We start from the raw sequence: 11,567 nt of genomic DNA, 5'->3' as shown, positions 1-11,567 counted from the left end.
ATTTAAGACTCTACAGTTTCTTGCATCCTTCAAAGTAAAGTCGCTGGGTGGTCTTGGCACTGAGCTCTCATATGGAGCCAGTAAAGGTGACTTTTAGAAGTGCAGAAACCAAGAGATCTGATTCACATTAAAAATATGTAATTAATCTACTCCATAAATTAAGATGATTCATATTCCATATTTTCTGTGGAAGCAACACGAAAGACTTCACCACTTAGGATTCAGTGGGCATTTTGGATATTTGTTTAAAAGGGAGGCTGTTCCACTTTTTACTTTTCTTTTCATAGTTGTCTCTTAATTTAATAACATTGCCTTAATATTTCCTTTGCTATTACAGAAATTCATATAAAATTTTCTTACTATTTTTCCAGTTTATTTGCCTTGGGCTTTTGACAATATCTTCTGTCTGTCTGCTTCACTTTTGTAAAATTGGAAAGTGTTATAGTAAAATCACAGAAAAGCAGGGGAATTCAACAGCAGGTGCTGGGACTAAGAATATTTTCCACCCATTCTCTAAATTAATGGAGTGTATTTCAAACTGCCATAGTCTTTAATCTATAGATTTAGTTCATTAATCACCATTCTTAACAAATACAGGGCAAACTGAATGTCATTATTTATTAATTTATTTATTTATTGCACCTGATAGGAAATGGGAATATAATGCCTCAATTTATTTTCTGACCCCTCATTTTCAGGTCCTGAAACAAAGCCCATGCCTCCTAGATTGAAGCCATTTCTGCTCTTTTTCCCGTTTCCCGGAATAGGAAGAAGTTTCCCATCCACATCTGTCTGTGAGTGACACTCACTTGCGAGATGTTTCCCTCTCCTGCACCGAGGGCAAAGGTCTGGTGGCTTGTTGGGCTTTGAAAGTTGTGGGCAGTTCCTTTTAATATGTCCTTGTGCCCCACACCCAAAGCACCGTCTCTCTGCATTAGGGTTGCTCTTTGTATAATTTGCAAGAGCTTCCCTAACACATTTTTCAATTTGATCCCCCAAGTGTTCCTCCATGATGGAAGCAACATGTTGTGGTGTCCCCACCTTGCTGCACGCCTCGATCATGTCTGCCAAAGTGGCCTGGTGCGGCATCATGCTGATGATCCGTCTGCACTCCGGATTGGCATTGGAGAACGCGAGGCTTTTGATCAGGTGTGGTTTTGCTCCCTCCTCGCTCACCTGCCGCTCCACCGCCTGAGAAAGACGATCCACGAATGAAGAAAACGGCTCTGCAGGACCTTGTTTGATCTCGGTGTAGATTGTGTCCTGGACCCCCGCTGGAGCAATTTGAAGAATCACCCTCCGTGCTGCCTCTTTGATGTCGCTGAGCACGTGACACGGGAGCCTCACCGCCTGTTGAGTTGGATCGTCCTCAGGAGGATCACCAGCAAGCTGCGCCATGGTGAGGTTCGCATTCGGCCCGCCCTGGTATCTGGCTCTCAGCTCCTCCAGGGATCTCCTCCATGCCTTCTGCCACACGAGAGCTTGGGTGTCTGTAAGAACTGATGTCGCAAGATATTTAAGATCATACGGTGTTAAATCATACATTCCAAAAATACTTTTTAACATTTGCTTGAAATATGGTGATGACAACCCATTGTCCCGAATGGCCTTAGCTAAATCTTTGATTGCTCCACGGTCCAGGCGTTCCCATCTCGGGTTTTGGCCCTGAGCGTCATAGTTCACTGGCATCATTATATTTCCCGAGCCCTGCAATAAACCTTTCTCTTTCTCCAACTCTGCTCGAATGTCCTGCCAGTCCACTTTTGCGCTCTGCAAAGCTGTAAATTCAGTGGGTACTTGCCTGTAGAGTGGAGTCATCTGTTGTGGCTGCAGTTCTGGTGCAGCAGCACTCACCGATACCAATGGCGTCTGCAGCATCTGCGAAGATGAAGGCTGGAAGCCTCTGGAGAAAAGTGAAGCATCTGCTGTGGAGGAGAACACACGACTGCCTTGCATTATTTGGAAAATTTTTGGAAGATGAACCAACAGTTCTGGCTGTGACTCCAAGGCTGTGCTTAAATATCGTAAAAGAAATTCAACAACCCCCTTTGATATTAAAATTGACTCTCCCTGCCCCGAAAGTTTGGCAGACCTTGATTTTGGAATTGTCCAAGCTGGGACACCCTCCGAAGCGGTGATGCGTATCGTTTCCTCCCGTTGCTGCGCCTCAGCAGAAGTGTCCTGAGTCCCGCACTGTTCCGGTGTCAGTGGAGGTTCCTGCTGCCGTGCAGATGTGACTTTTTTCACCCTGGATTTTTTCTTATAAGAAACTGGAAAAAAGTCCTGCAATGTTACAGTCCCACCACTGGGTGGCGCAGTGCCTCGACCGGACAAGTTCTGCGAAGCCTGTTGCAATGTTGTGATTCCGCCGCTAGATGGCGCTGCCGCCTGACCAGCTGAGGTCGGAACCGCACTCTGCTCTTCAATCTGCACTTCTGACAAACATTTTAACACCTCTTCTGTCAACTGATTTACATTTGCAAATCCCGCACTAATTCCCGATAAACCTTTGAGCATTTCTCCTAACAACTGATTCACGTTTGCAATCCCTGCAGTTGATGAAACTGACTCTTGTTGTAACAACTGTTCTAATTCGGTCATGTCAGAAGCAGACAGGGATTGGCCGTGGGCTTGGGCCGTCTGTTGCCATGGGAACGATGATGGAACCGTGCCCTGAGGAATGTTTACCTCCTGGCCACGCCCCATCCCTGCCTGCGTCATCTCAGGGGAGTGAACGCTCCTGCTCCGACCCTGGCTATGCTTTGGCCTCGCTCCGCCCCGCACCGCCTCCGAATCAGAGCCACTGCCGTCCCCCCCAAGGCTGACGCAATCACCTTCCTGTTCCCATTCCAACCCTGATGTTTCCGTCTCACTTTGCCCGTCTCCTGGCTCCATGCCAGCACCCACAGCCTGCGCGCGCCGGCTCCGCCCCCTGTGTGCCCGTCCCGCGCGTTCGAAATGTGAGAAATCCCCTCCACCTGTGGCTGTCGGGTTTTGCTCGACCTTCGCGCGCATGCCCGCCGCCTGGGCTGCAGCGAGGAACGCCTCCCGCTGTCCCTCTGCCGCTTCCTCAGCAGCCCTGGCTGCCGCGGTCAGGGAGCTAAGTTCCCACGCCCTTTGGGCGGCCGCTTCTGCGGCCTCAGGGATTCTCGACATTGAACGCGTCACCGGGCGCTCCGAGCGTACCACCGTCGCACTCGCACCCCCCGCTTTCGCCCCGATCCATCCCGCCCCCGCCGCTCTCCCCGGCCTCGCCTTCTGTGCGGGCTGTTTTGAACTCCCAGCCTGCGCAGATGTGGAGGCGCTTTCCTCTCCCTCCTCCCCCTGCTCTGCACTCACGTTCGCACCTTCCCCCACCGGAGCTGCTGCCGCCGCCGCTGCCCCCCCCACCGTGGGTTTGGACTTGGGCAATGCCTTCCTCCCACTGAGGGTCGCGGCTGTGCCTGGCTCGCCCGCCTCCGTCTGGGGAATTTCTGCGTCGGAGGAGCTTAGGGACTCTTGGGAAACTGAGGAACAGTGAGAATCCGGGGACACGGGACGTGATGGGGTATCATCTCCCTGATTTTCCACAGAAAGCAATCCTGCCTGTCCTGTGTCTGTGGTGAGAGGATCTGTCCCAAGCTGCTGGCCGGACTGTCCCCCCTCCTGTTTGTCACCAGGAGCCGTAGCTGCCTGGCTTGAGCTGCTGCGTTGTGAGAGTGACTCTAAAACTGTTCTTGCTGAAGATAAAAGTTTTGCGGCAAGCTTATTATTTTTTATAGCCTGATAATATAATTGCTTGTTAATTTCCTGCCAAAAATTTGGCTCATACAATAAATCTGGATCTGAGTGTGGGAAGTTACACCGCACCCATAATAATAAATCTTTCAACTCCTTTTGAGCAATCTCTACCGGATGGGCAGAGATGATGCCCTGGAAAGTAGATACTATTTCTTTTTCCTCTTGGGAGAATTCCCCCCCCATGTTCTTAATTTTGACCGTTCTCACCAAAAGCTGTGTCGGCTCGAGGTCAGTCCGGAGATGGCACTGATCACCGTCCAGCAGGTCACAGGTGAGAGATCCCAGGCGCGCTTCTGGGTCGTCTCCTCCCTGGAAAGTCCCCGAGACGAGTTGTTTCAGTGAAGGTCAGGTTCTTATCTCGAGCTGTCCGCTCCCTCTCGTCTTGGAATTTGCGGCGAGTGTGTGCTCTGCTCTTGTCTCTTTTTTTTTTTTTTTTTCTCCGCTGATGCAGGTTGGAGGTTGTTTGATGTTTCTTTTTGGTCTTCTTGCTGGTGCCCACCCACAGGGACGCCAGTTGTGAGAACCCCGGGTTTGGCTGGGGTTCTCGTGTGGTGGTAGAGCGTCTCCTCCAACCCGTGTTCCCAAAGGAAAACTCCACAGTCTCTTCTTGTTCGGTCTCAAGATGTTTTATTGCTAGTTATCTAACAGATTAAGTTCTCGGGCTGCGGCCCTTTGGTCAGCGGCCCAGGCAGAGAGGCACACACTCCTGACACCCTGACTGTCCGGTGTCTTCTTCTCCTCTCTCCCCGCCCAGGGCTGCTGCTATCTTTTATAAGATATATTACATATAACATGTTTACAATTATTCCCCAATACCTATTACCTACGTTACCAAGTGTTTTTCTATTCTAAACCAATCTGTGAGTGCCAACATCACCAAGAACATGGAGGTAAGGAAGAAGAAAGAAGAAGGATGGGTTCAGCCCACTTTCCTCCATCTTAGAACTTCTGACCCCCATGTACAAAGTAAAAACCCCCCTGTACATGCACTAAAACCCCCCTGTACACTACCAAAATATATTTCCCTCTACTTTGTGACTACATTTACTATACTATCTAGCACTTTGTGACTGCTTGTTCCACCTTCAAAGTTGGTAATTCATTCCATGGTTCAAACTCGAAATCACAGCTAAATCCAGCTGCCTGCTGGGGTCCAGACTGCGTCTGACCACGGCCTGGAACCTCTAAAAATGTTTGAGAAACATTTTGAGTTCCCACAATTTCTACAGCTGTATGCTCCTTCTCTTCCAAATCTCTTCTAGCTATGTCTTCTCTTGTGCGGATGGGTTGTTTCTGGTTCGGTAAATACTTGTTGACTTGCATAAGGACAAATTATTTTGGAGCATTTTTGCCCTACAGGAAGTAATGCCTATCTAGTGAGAATAGAATGGAAACACCCTCAGGATATCCAGATGCTTTGCTTTAGCCAATTATATCTGAACATCAAGTATCATCTGAACAAAAGAGGTACATAATTTTTTCAAGAATTTCACATAAACTAGATTACACACTGAGGAGGAAATGTTAGAAATTTCCTAATGTTCCTACAGAAACATTATTAACACTACCAATTGTTTTGATCTCCAATACAAAATCCTACCAATGTCTCTTAACCATGGTCCGAACCCCAATCTCTTTAGCTATCCTTCTAAACTCAATCCGTCCTCTACTTTTAATTGTTGAGTTAGCTCGGTTAATTTTCGTATTTGCTTATGGATAGATGTAGAGTGATTAGATAAGTTTATACTGCACATTCTTTCAAATTTTTTGCAACTATGACCTTGGGCTAGAAGAAGTAAATTAGTGGCAGCTGCTCTATTTTGCAGAACTGCATGACAGATACTACCTATATTTGTGGGAAGCTCACTTAATATTTTAGATGGAATACTAATTTACCTTTTTGTCCAGTAGGCTAGGATTTTCAATTGTGTGAGAGCTTGCACTTAAGCAACTCATGGGGTGAAAAATGAGGTTAGTATTACAGAAGTGCACTCCACTTCATATTTCTCATATTTTTGATTGTTCTGTTTAACATGAAAGGAACAAACTTAATTCTAAATACAAACTATATTTATGATAAACTTAATGTTATGCTTTTGATTATCTAATTGATTGTCCCTCTTTTTCTTTTGCCATTGAAAAGCAATGGCAAAATGAACAGAAAAATCACAGGCATTACTAAAACTCATTAAAACTTAGTAAAAAAGTCTATAACGTAATTAAAAACACACTTATGAAAAAACCCAAAGTCTACAATCTTCTGTGGGTGAAACACAAATCTTTGCACAATCCACTTTTGCTGTGCATCCTCTGATTTACTTGTGGAGAGATTAGTGTTCTCTTGAAATTGGTAAGTTTAACATTCTTCACTGAAATCTATCCAGATTCTGCACCTGGTAAAACACAAACAAACTCAACACCCCCCACAGGGACTGGAGGGTCCTCTCTCAATTCTGTTTCCTAAAATTTTCATGAAGAAATGGAAATATCAACATCTTTGTTATAAACATGAAAAAACATCAAGAACAAAACAATGCATATAGTAAAGAAACTAACAACAAATAAAAATCAATCAGATAATACACAATTAATATTACATATAAAATCATATTTACCAAGTGCTACACTATCAAATTGTCATCTCAGAGTCTGAAGCAGCTGATAAACCTTAAAACAACAGAGATTTGGATAAAACATGTCTGGATCATGTCTCTCCAAAACTCTTTTTGAGGCTCAACTGCCCTATATGGTCAAATTGTTAAGCCAAAAGGACTTGAATACTTTTTGATGCAGAAAACACTTGGGTCAATCACACCATCCACGTAGAGCCAGAGCTTGGCCAGAGCTCAAACTCTAATTGGAGGACATGTTTTAACACATTATAAAACAAAAGTCCTAGAAATAACAGTTATAAGTAAAAAACCTTATTATTAAAAATTTATCAAACTATCAAATAATTGAACCTGTCTAAAATCTCTTTCAAGACAAAAATTCTCTAAATACAACAAACCCTTTCTTCAGAAATCTGAAAATTTGAAGTCTGAAATTTTGAATTAAAATTTGGACAATGAATTTTTAAAGGAAGATGAATTGCAGCTGCATAAAAGATTGGATAAAGAAAACACATGAGTAGTTAAAAAATCAAAAACACAGGATCCTGAAAAAACATCTTGTAATCAATCACCTAAAGAGACAATAAAACATATGAAAACTGACTGTAAATACTATAACAACACCTTAATACCTTAATACCTTAATAATAATTCTTATCACAAAAATCAGACAACTCACATTTTATGATCAACCTATTAACAAGAAATGTTTAAAATAGTTTAAGACAATCCTTTTAAAGCACTCATATAACATTAGTAACAATCACTACTTATCATTACCTACAAAAACTTAACAATCACAATTTATTGTATTATCTATAAAACTTAAAAATCATTATATTATTATCTATAAAAACCCAAAGACAGAGATTACAAACTCAATATTAAAATTCCATCAGATGACATTTTCTCAACTCTTTGTTTTCAGAGACATTTTTGGTAATTAAATCATTACTAACATTTCTATCTTTATATAGTGATTTTTATCCATATCATATTTGAAATAACATTGATTCATATAATGTTCATCCTTCTTGGTATCTTGGAAAACACTCGGTACTGCTGTACTTTTTCATTATGTCTCTGACTCTTGTAAGAAATTGGGAAAATGCTGTTGAAATTTTTGCTGTAGTGTTGCGATCCCGCCATCGGCGGCGCTGCTGCTCTCGGCGTTGTCGCTGCCATGGCAACCAGGACTGTGTCGCCATCTCCGCCGCCATTGTTGGGCGCTGAGGGGAGATGAGGGGCGGCGCCGCCTCGCTCCCGTCCTTGTTGCGTCACCTTGTGGATGGGAGAAGAGACACCCCCGCCACGGCCGCGCCCCGCCTGCTCCGACTCCAGCGCGGCTGAGTCCCAGGAACGCCCCTCTCCCCCCTTACGCTGCTGCTCGGCAACAAGGAGCCTTCCGTCTCTCGGCTGATGTCCGCTCCGCCCCGGGCTCGCCTCCGGCTCGGTGCTGGCCGGCCCCGCTCTGTCTGGCCCCGCGCCTGCTCCGTTCTACCTGATTCCCATTCACAAAAAGTGAATTTGGGATCCCAGTCCCGTTGCCATAAAGCAATTTGGACCTCAATTTCCAGCACCTCAATGCTACTAGTGTCTATGGGAGGTACAGGCATTTCAGAAGCAGAGATGGGAACGGGAAAATTTGTGAGAACTGGAGGGTTTGGCTCACTGGAGAGAAGCGAGGGTTTACATTCCTTGTTTTTCTCCCGAGTCGTCTGTATCACTTCCACCTCCCTCTTTTCTGCCTGACACATTAACAATTCGTTATGAACCACTCTCCAAAGTTTACTCATTTTCTTGCCTGGTTTACCCTTGTTATGATTGAACACAAGAGGTCATCTGATCCGATTAACAGAATTTATTTAATTCATTTAATAGAGTATATGAGAGCAAAGCAAAGCAGCGCTGCGGTGACAGAGGGGAGCTACCGCTCCACCAAACTGCCGCCCTTCTGGTCCCCTAGTTCGCTCTTTTTATCTTCTTCCTTAGTTCACTCGTTTCTTCTGCGCAGTCGCATTCTGTTGCTAGGTGGTCGTTTTCTGCCTCCTGGTGGTCGTGGGATGAAGGCTGGTTGTCTTCCTCACAGGTGTCCTTTGATCTGGGGATTCTCACAGTCTCAAGAATATGTGTTATCTTAGAAATGCGTGTTATCAGTTAAGCAATGCAAAGCCTATTGCCTACTACTGCTGTAAAAGCTTAGGAATGCGTGTTATCAGCAATTCACAGCCTATTGCCTATTACCGCTGTAAAAACAAACTTCCTTACATTATATCCTTGAAACAAATCTGCCATCTGCAGCTGCATTGAACAAAAAGGTCACCCTTCTCTTACACCCTCATCTAACACTAATTCCCACAACTTATCCCCATATCTTCTCCATTCTGAAAGTTCATGAACACTATGGGGGTTAATGAAAAAGCCATAAGACTCAGCATGATGCAATAGTGAAGGGAGATCCTTATCTAAGTCAATCCCCCTAATCTGCCTTTTTCTAAGAGAAGTACTAAACAAATCATATGCTGCTTGCCTTTCCATGATTACGTCGGTACCGTTGCTGGCTCCTTCAGGCTTCAGCAGCACGTATCGGCTGAGCCCGCTTCTACGGTCACTCAGGGTGCGGAGCAGAGCATTTCGCCTCTTCTCTTTATTTTCGCCGTCCTTCCAGCCGCAGGACCCGAACCCCAACGCAGCACCCCTCTCGCCTTAGGCTCGGATCAGGTCCCTGCTTTCGGGCGCCAGTTGGAGGGTGCCGTGGGAGACAAGACTCATGATATCATGATCATCAAGTCTCAGTTTATTGTGACAGATTACACAGTTTATATATGTTTGTTAATTAGCTCATACATATTGCAAAAGCCGAGCTCATGATTGGTTGCTATGTGACTTGTACTATTATCTTAAAAGTATCTTTGTGAATGATACTTGCCTGTCCTGCTGGCCTTGCAGTTAGAACAGCTTAGTACTTCTTTGTTCTTCTCTATCTATTTCTACATACCAAGCAGTTTCAATATCCTGCTTTCTGCACACCATCTACTCTTCAGGGTCATGCGAACTTTGCAGCAGTCACGTAGCCCTCCCTATTTGGATTAATTTTACAGTATCATGTCCCTTGTCGTTCAACCATTCCTCTGTCAGGCTCTCTTCACTTACGGCTTTTTTATTAATCCCCATAGTGTTCATGAACTTTCAGAATGGAGAAGATATAGGGATAAGTTGTGGGAATTAGTGTTAGATGATGACAAACCAGGCAAGAAAATGAGTAAACTTTGGAGAGTGGTTCATAACGAATTGTTAATGTGTCAGGCAGAAAAGAGGGCGGTGGAAGGGATACGGACAGCTCGGGAGAAGAATAAGGAATATGAACCCTCACTTCTCTCTAGTGAGCCTAACTCTCTAGTTCTCACAAATTTTCCCGTTCCCATCTCTGCTTCTGAAATGCCTGTACCTCCCATAGACACTAATAGCATTGAGGTGCTGGAAATTGAGGTCCAGATTGCTTTATGGCAACGGGACTGGGATCCCAAATTCACTTTTTGTGAACGAGAATCAGGTAGAACAGAGCAAAAGTCTCCAAACTCCAAATTGAGCCGTTCCCAACGGGAGGAAAAATACTTTTCGCATCACTGTTTGTTTGCAAGAGTCCACTGGAGCAGTGAAGACCTCGGTGTTCAGGAGGAACCCGAACGGCAGGTGGGGACGTGGCCGGGGCCAGGAGCTGGAGCGGGAGTGATGCCTTGCCGAAGAAAAGTGAGCGCAGCAACCCGCGGAGGTTGGAGGTTGGCAGAACTAAGGCAGCGGGCTGCGGCGGGGACCACATGTCTGTCAAGCTGCTGGCATCGCTCTTCATCCCAGGACCATGGCATCCTCTTCATCTTCTTCATCAATGTCCATCTCCTTGGTGTACTCTTCCATTTCCACGTCCATCTCCTCATCCTCATCCACCTCCATCTCCTCCTCCGTATCCATTTCTGTGTCCACCTCCATCTCTTCCTCTCCTCTCTTTTCTCCCTCCACTTCCATCTTCTCCTCTCTATCAGTCTGTCTGTCCACCTCCATCTTGTCCCCTCTGCCTGACACAGCCTGCAGAGGTAGCAAAACCTCAGAGTGGGGTCCCTGTCCCACCCCATCCCCCCAGAACTCCAGCCCACACCCGGGCAGCTGGGGGGATCCACCTCCATGGAATGGCACCGTACCTTCCTCAGGACAAACGTGAGCATCCTGCAGGGATGGATGACACAATCCAGGCCTTAGGCAGCTTTTGAGACTGATGAGATGAGGTCTTGGGGGCAGGAACAAGAAGGGTGACAGGAGCAGCAGGAGCAGCGTGCAGGGAGTGCTGAGCCCAGGGTCAATGTCTCTGTTGTGCTGCTTGCTGGCTGCTGGCAGTTCCAGATGGGACATGGATTGTGACATGACCATTGAGCTAGAGAGCCTTTGGTTCCATGCTTAGCAATGTTCCCCCAGACCATGGTGCTCAGAGGCCTGTCCCCAAGGATGGGGCATCCACCGCCTGGGCCAGTGCCTCGGCACCCTCAGTGGAAGAGATCAGCTTCCTCACATCCAACTTCAATCAGCCTCCTGCAGCTGAAAGCCGTCCCCCTTGTCCTGTTGCCACAGGCCCTGTGGAACACCCTGTCCCTGTCTTTCTTGTGGAACCCTTGCAGTCCTGCAGAGCTGCAGTGAGGCCTCCCCAGGGACTCCTCTTTCCTGGCTGAGCATCCCCAGCCCCACGTGGACAGCAGGCAGTGTGATCAGTGGGAGTCCAGGCTGGAGTCAAATGGCATCAGGAACTGAGAGACGGAAGCTTTAGGCCCAGGTTTGCCTCTCAAAGTACAAAATTAATAAGAGTGGAGGGCAAGATGGTGGGACACTGCTTCTGCTCTAATTGGTGAATATAGTCTCTGTTTTTTTCTTTTTTTCTCTCATGCTCTTGCAGTTTTGGCTGTTTGAAAGGAAGCTTGGCACAATATCCATTGTCTTCTCCATTTGTGAATCACCGAGCAGAGTCTGGGCAAGCTGATGTTGCAGAGCAAAACCTGCAAATGTACTGGTGATCCTGAGCCTGGAGAATGCAGTTAAACCCAGCCAAAAGTAATTTCTGGAAAGTCAAGCCTGGTGTACATTCTCTTGACTTTGGCTATGCCAACTTCACCTGAGTCTTATGAAAAAGCA

The 11,567-nt window shown here is 46.0% G+C and overlaps 1 protein-coding gene across 1 annotated transcript; it reads right to left on the bottom strand.

Moving 5' to 3' along the window:
- Positions 1–384: 384 nt before the first annotated feature.
- LOC144248543 (endogenous retrovirus group K member 6 Gag polyprotein-like) lies at positions 385–2,334 on the bottom strand. Its single transcript, XM_077790653.1, has 2 exons — positions 1,348–2,334; positions 385–1,191 (listed from the first exon to the last, which is right to left on the bottom strand). Exons 1-2 carry the CDS (start codon positions 1,954–1,956, stop codon positions 634–636), a joined length of 1,167 nt encoding a protein of 388 aa, XP_077646779.1. The 5' UTR covers positions 1,957–2,334; the 3' UTR covers positions 385–633.
- Between the last annotated feature and the right edge of the window lie 9,233 nt (positions 2,335–11,567).

Source organism: Lonchura striata, unplaced genomic scaffold (assembly GCF_046129695.1).
Source record: "Lonchura striata isolate bLonStr1 unplaced genomic scaffold, bLonStr1.mat Scaffold_167, whole genome shotgun sequence".
Taxonomy (NCBI): Eukaryota; Metazoa; Chordata; class Aves; order Passeriformes; family Estrildidae; genus Lonchura; species Lonchura striata.
This window is presented reverse-complemented; position numbering and strand designations above follow the sequence as displayed.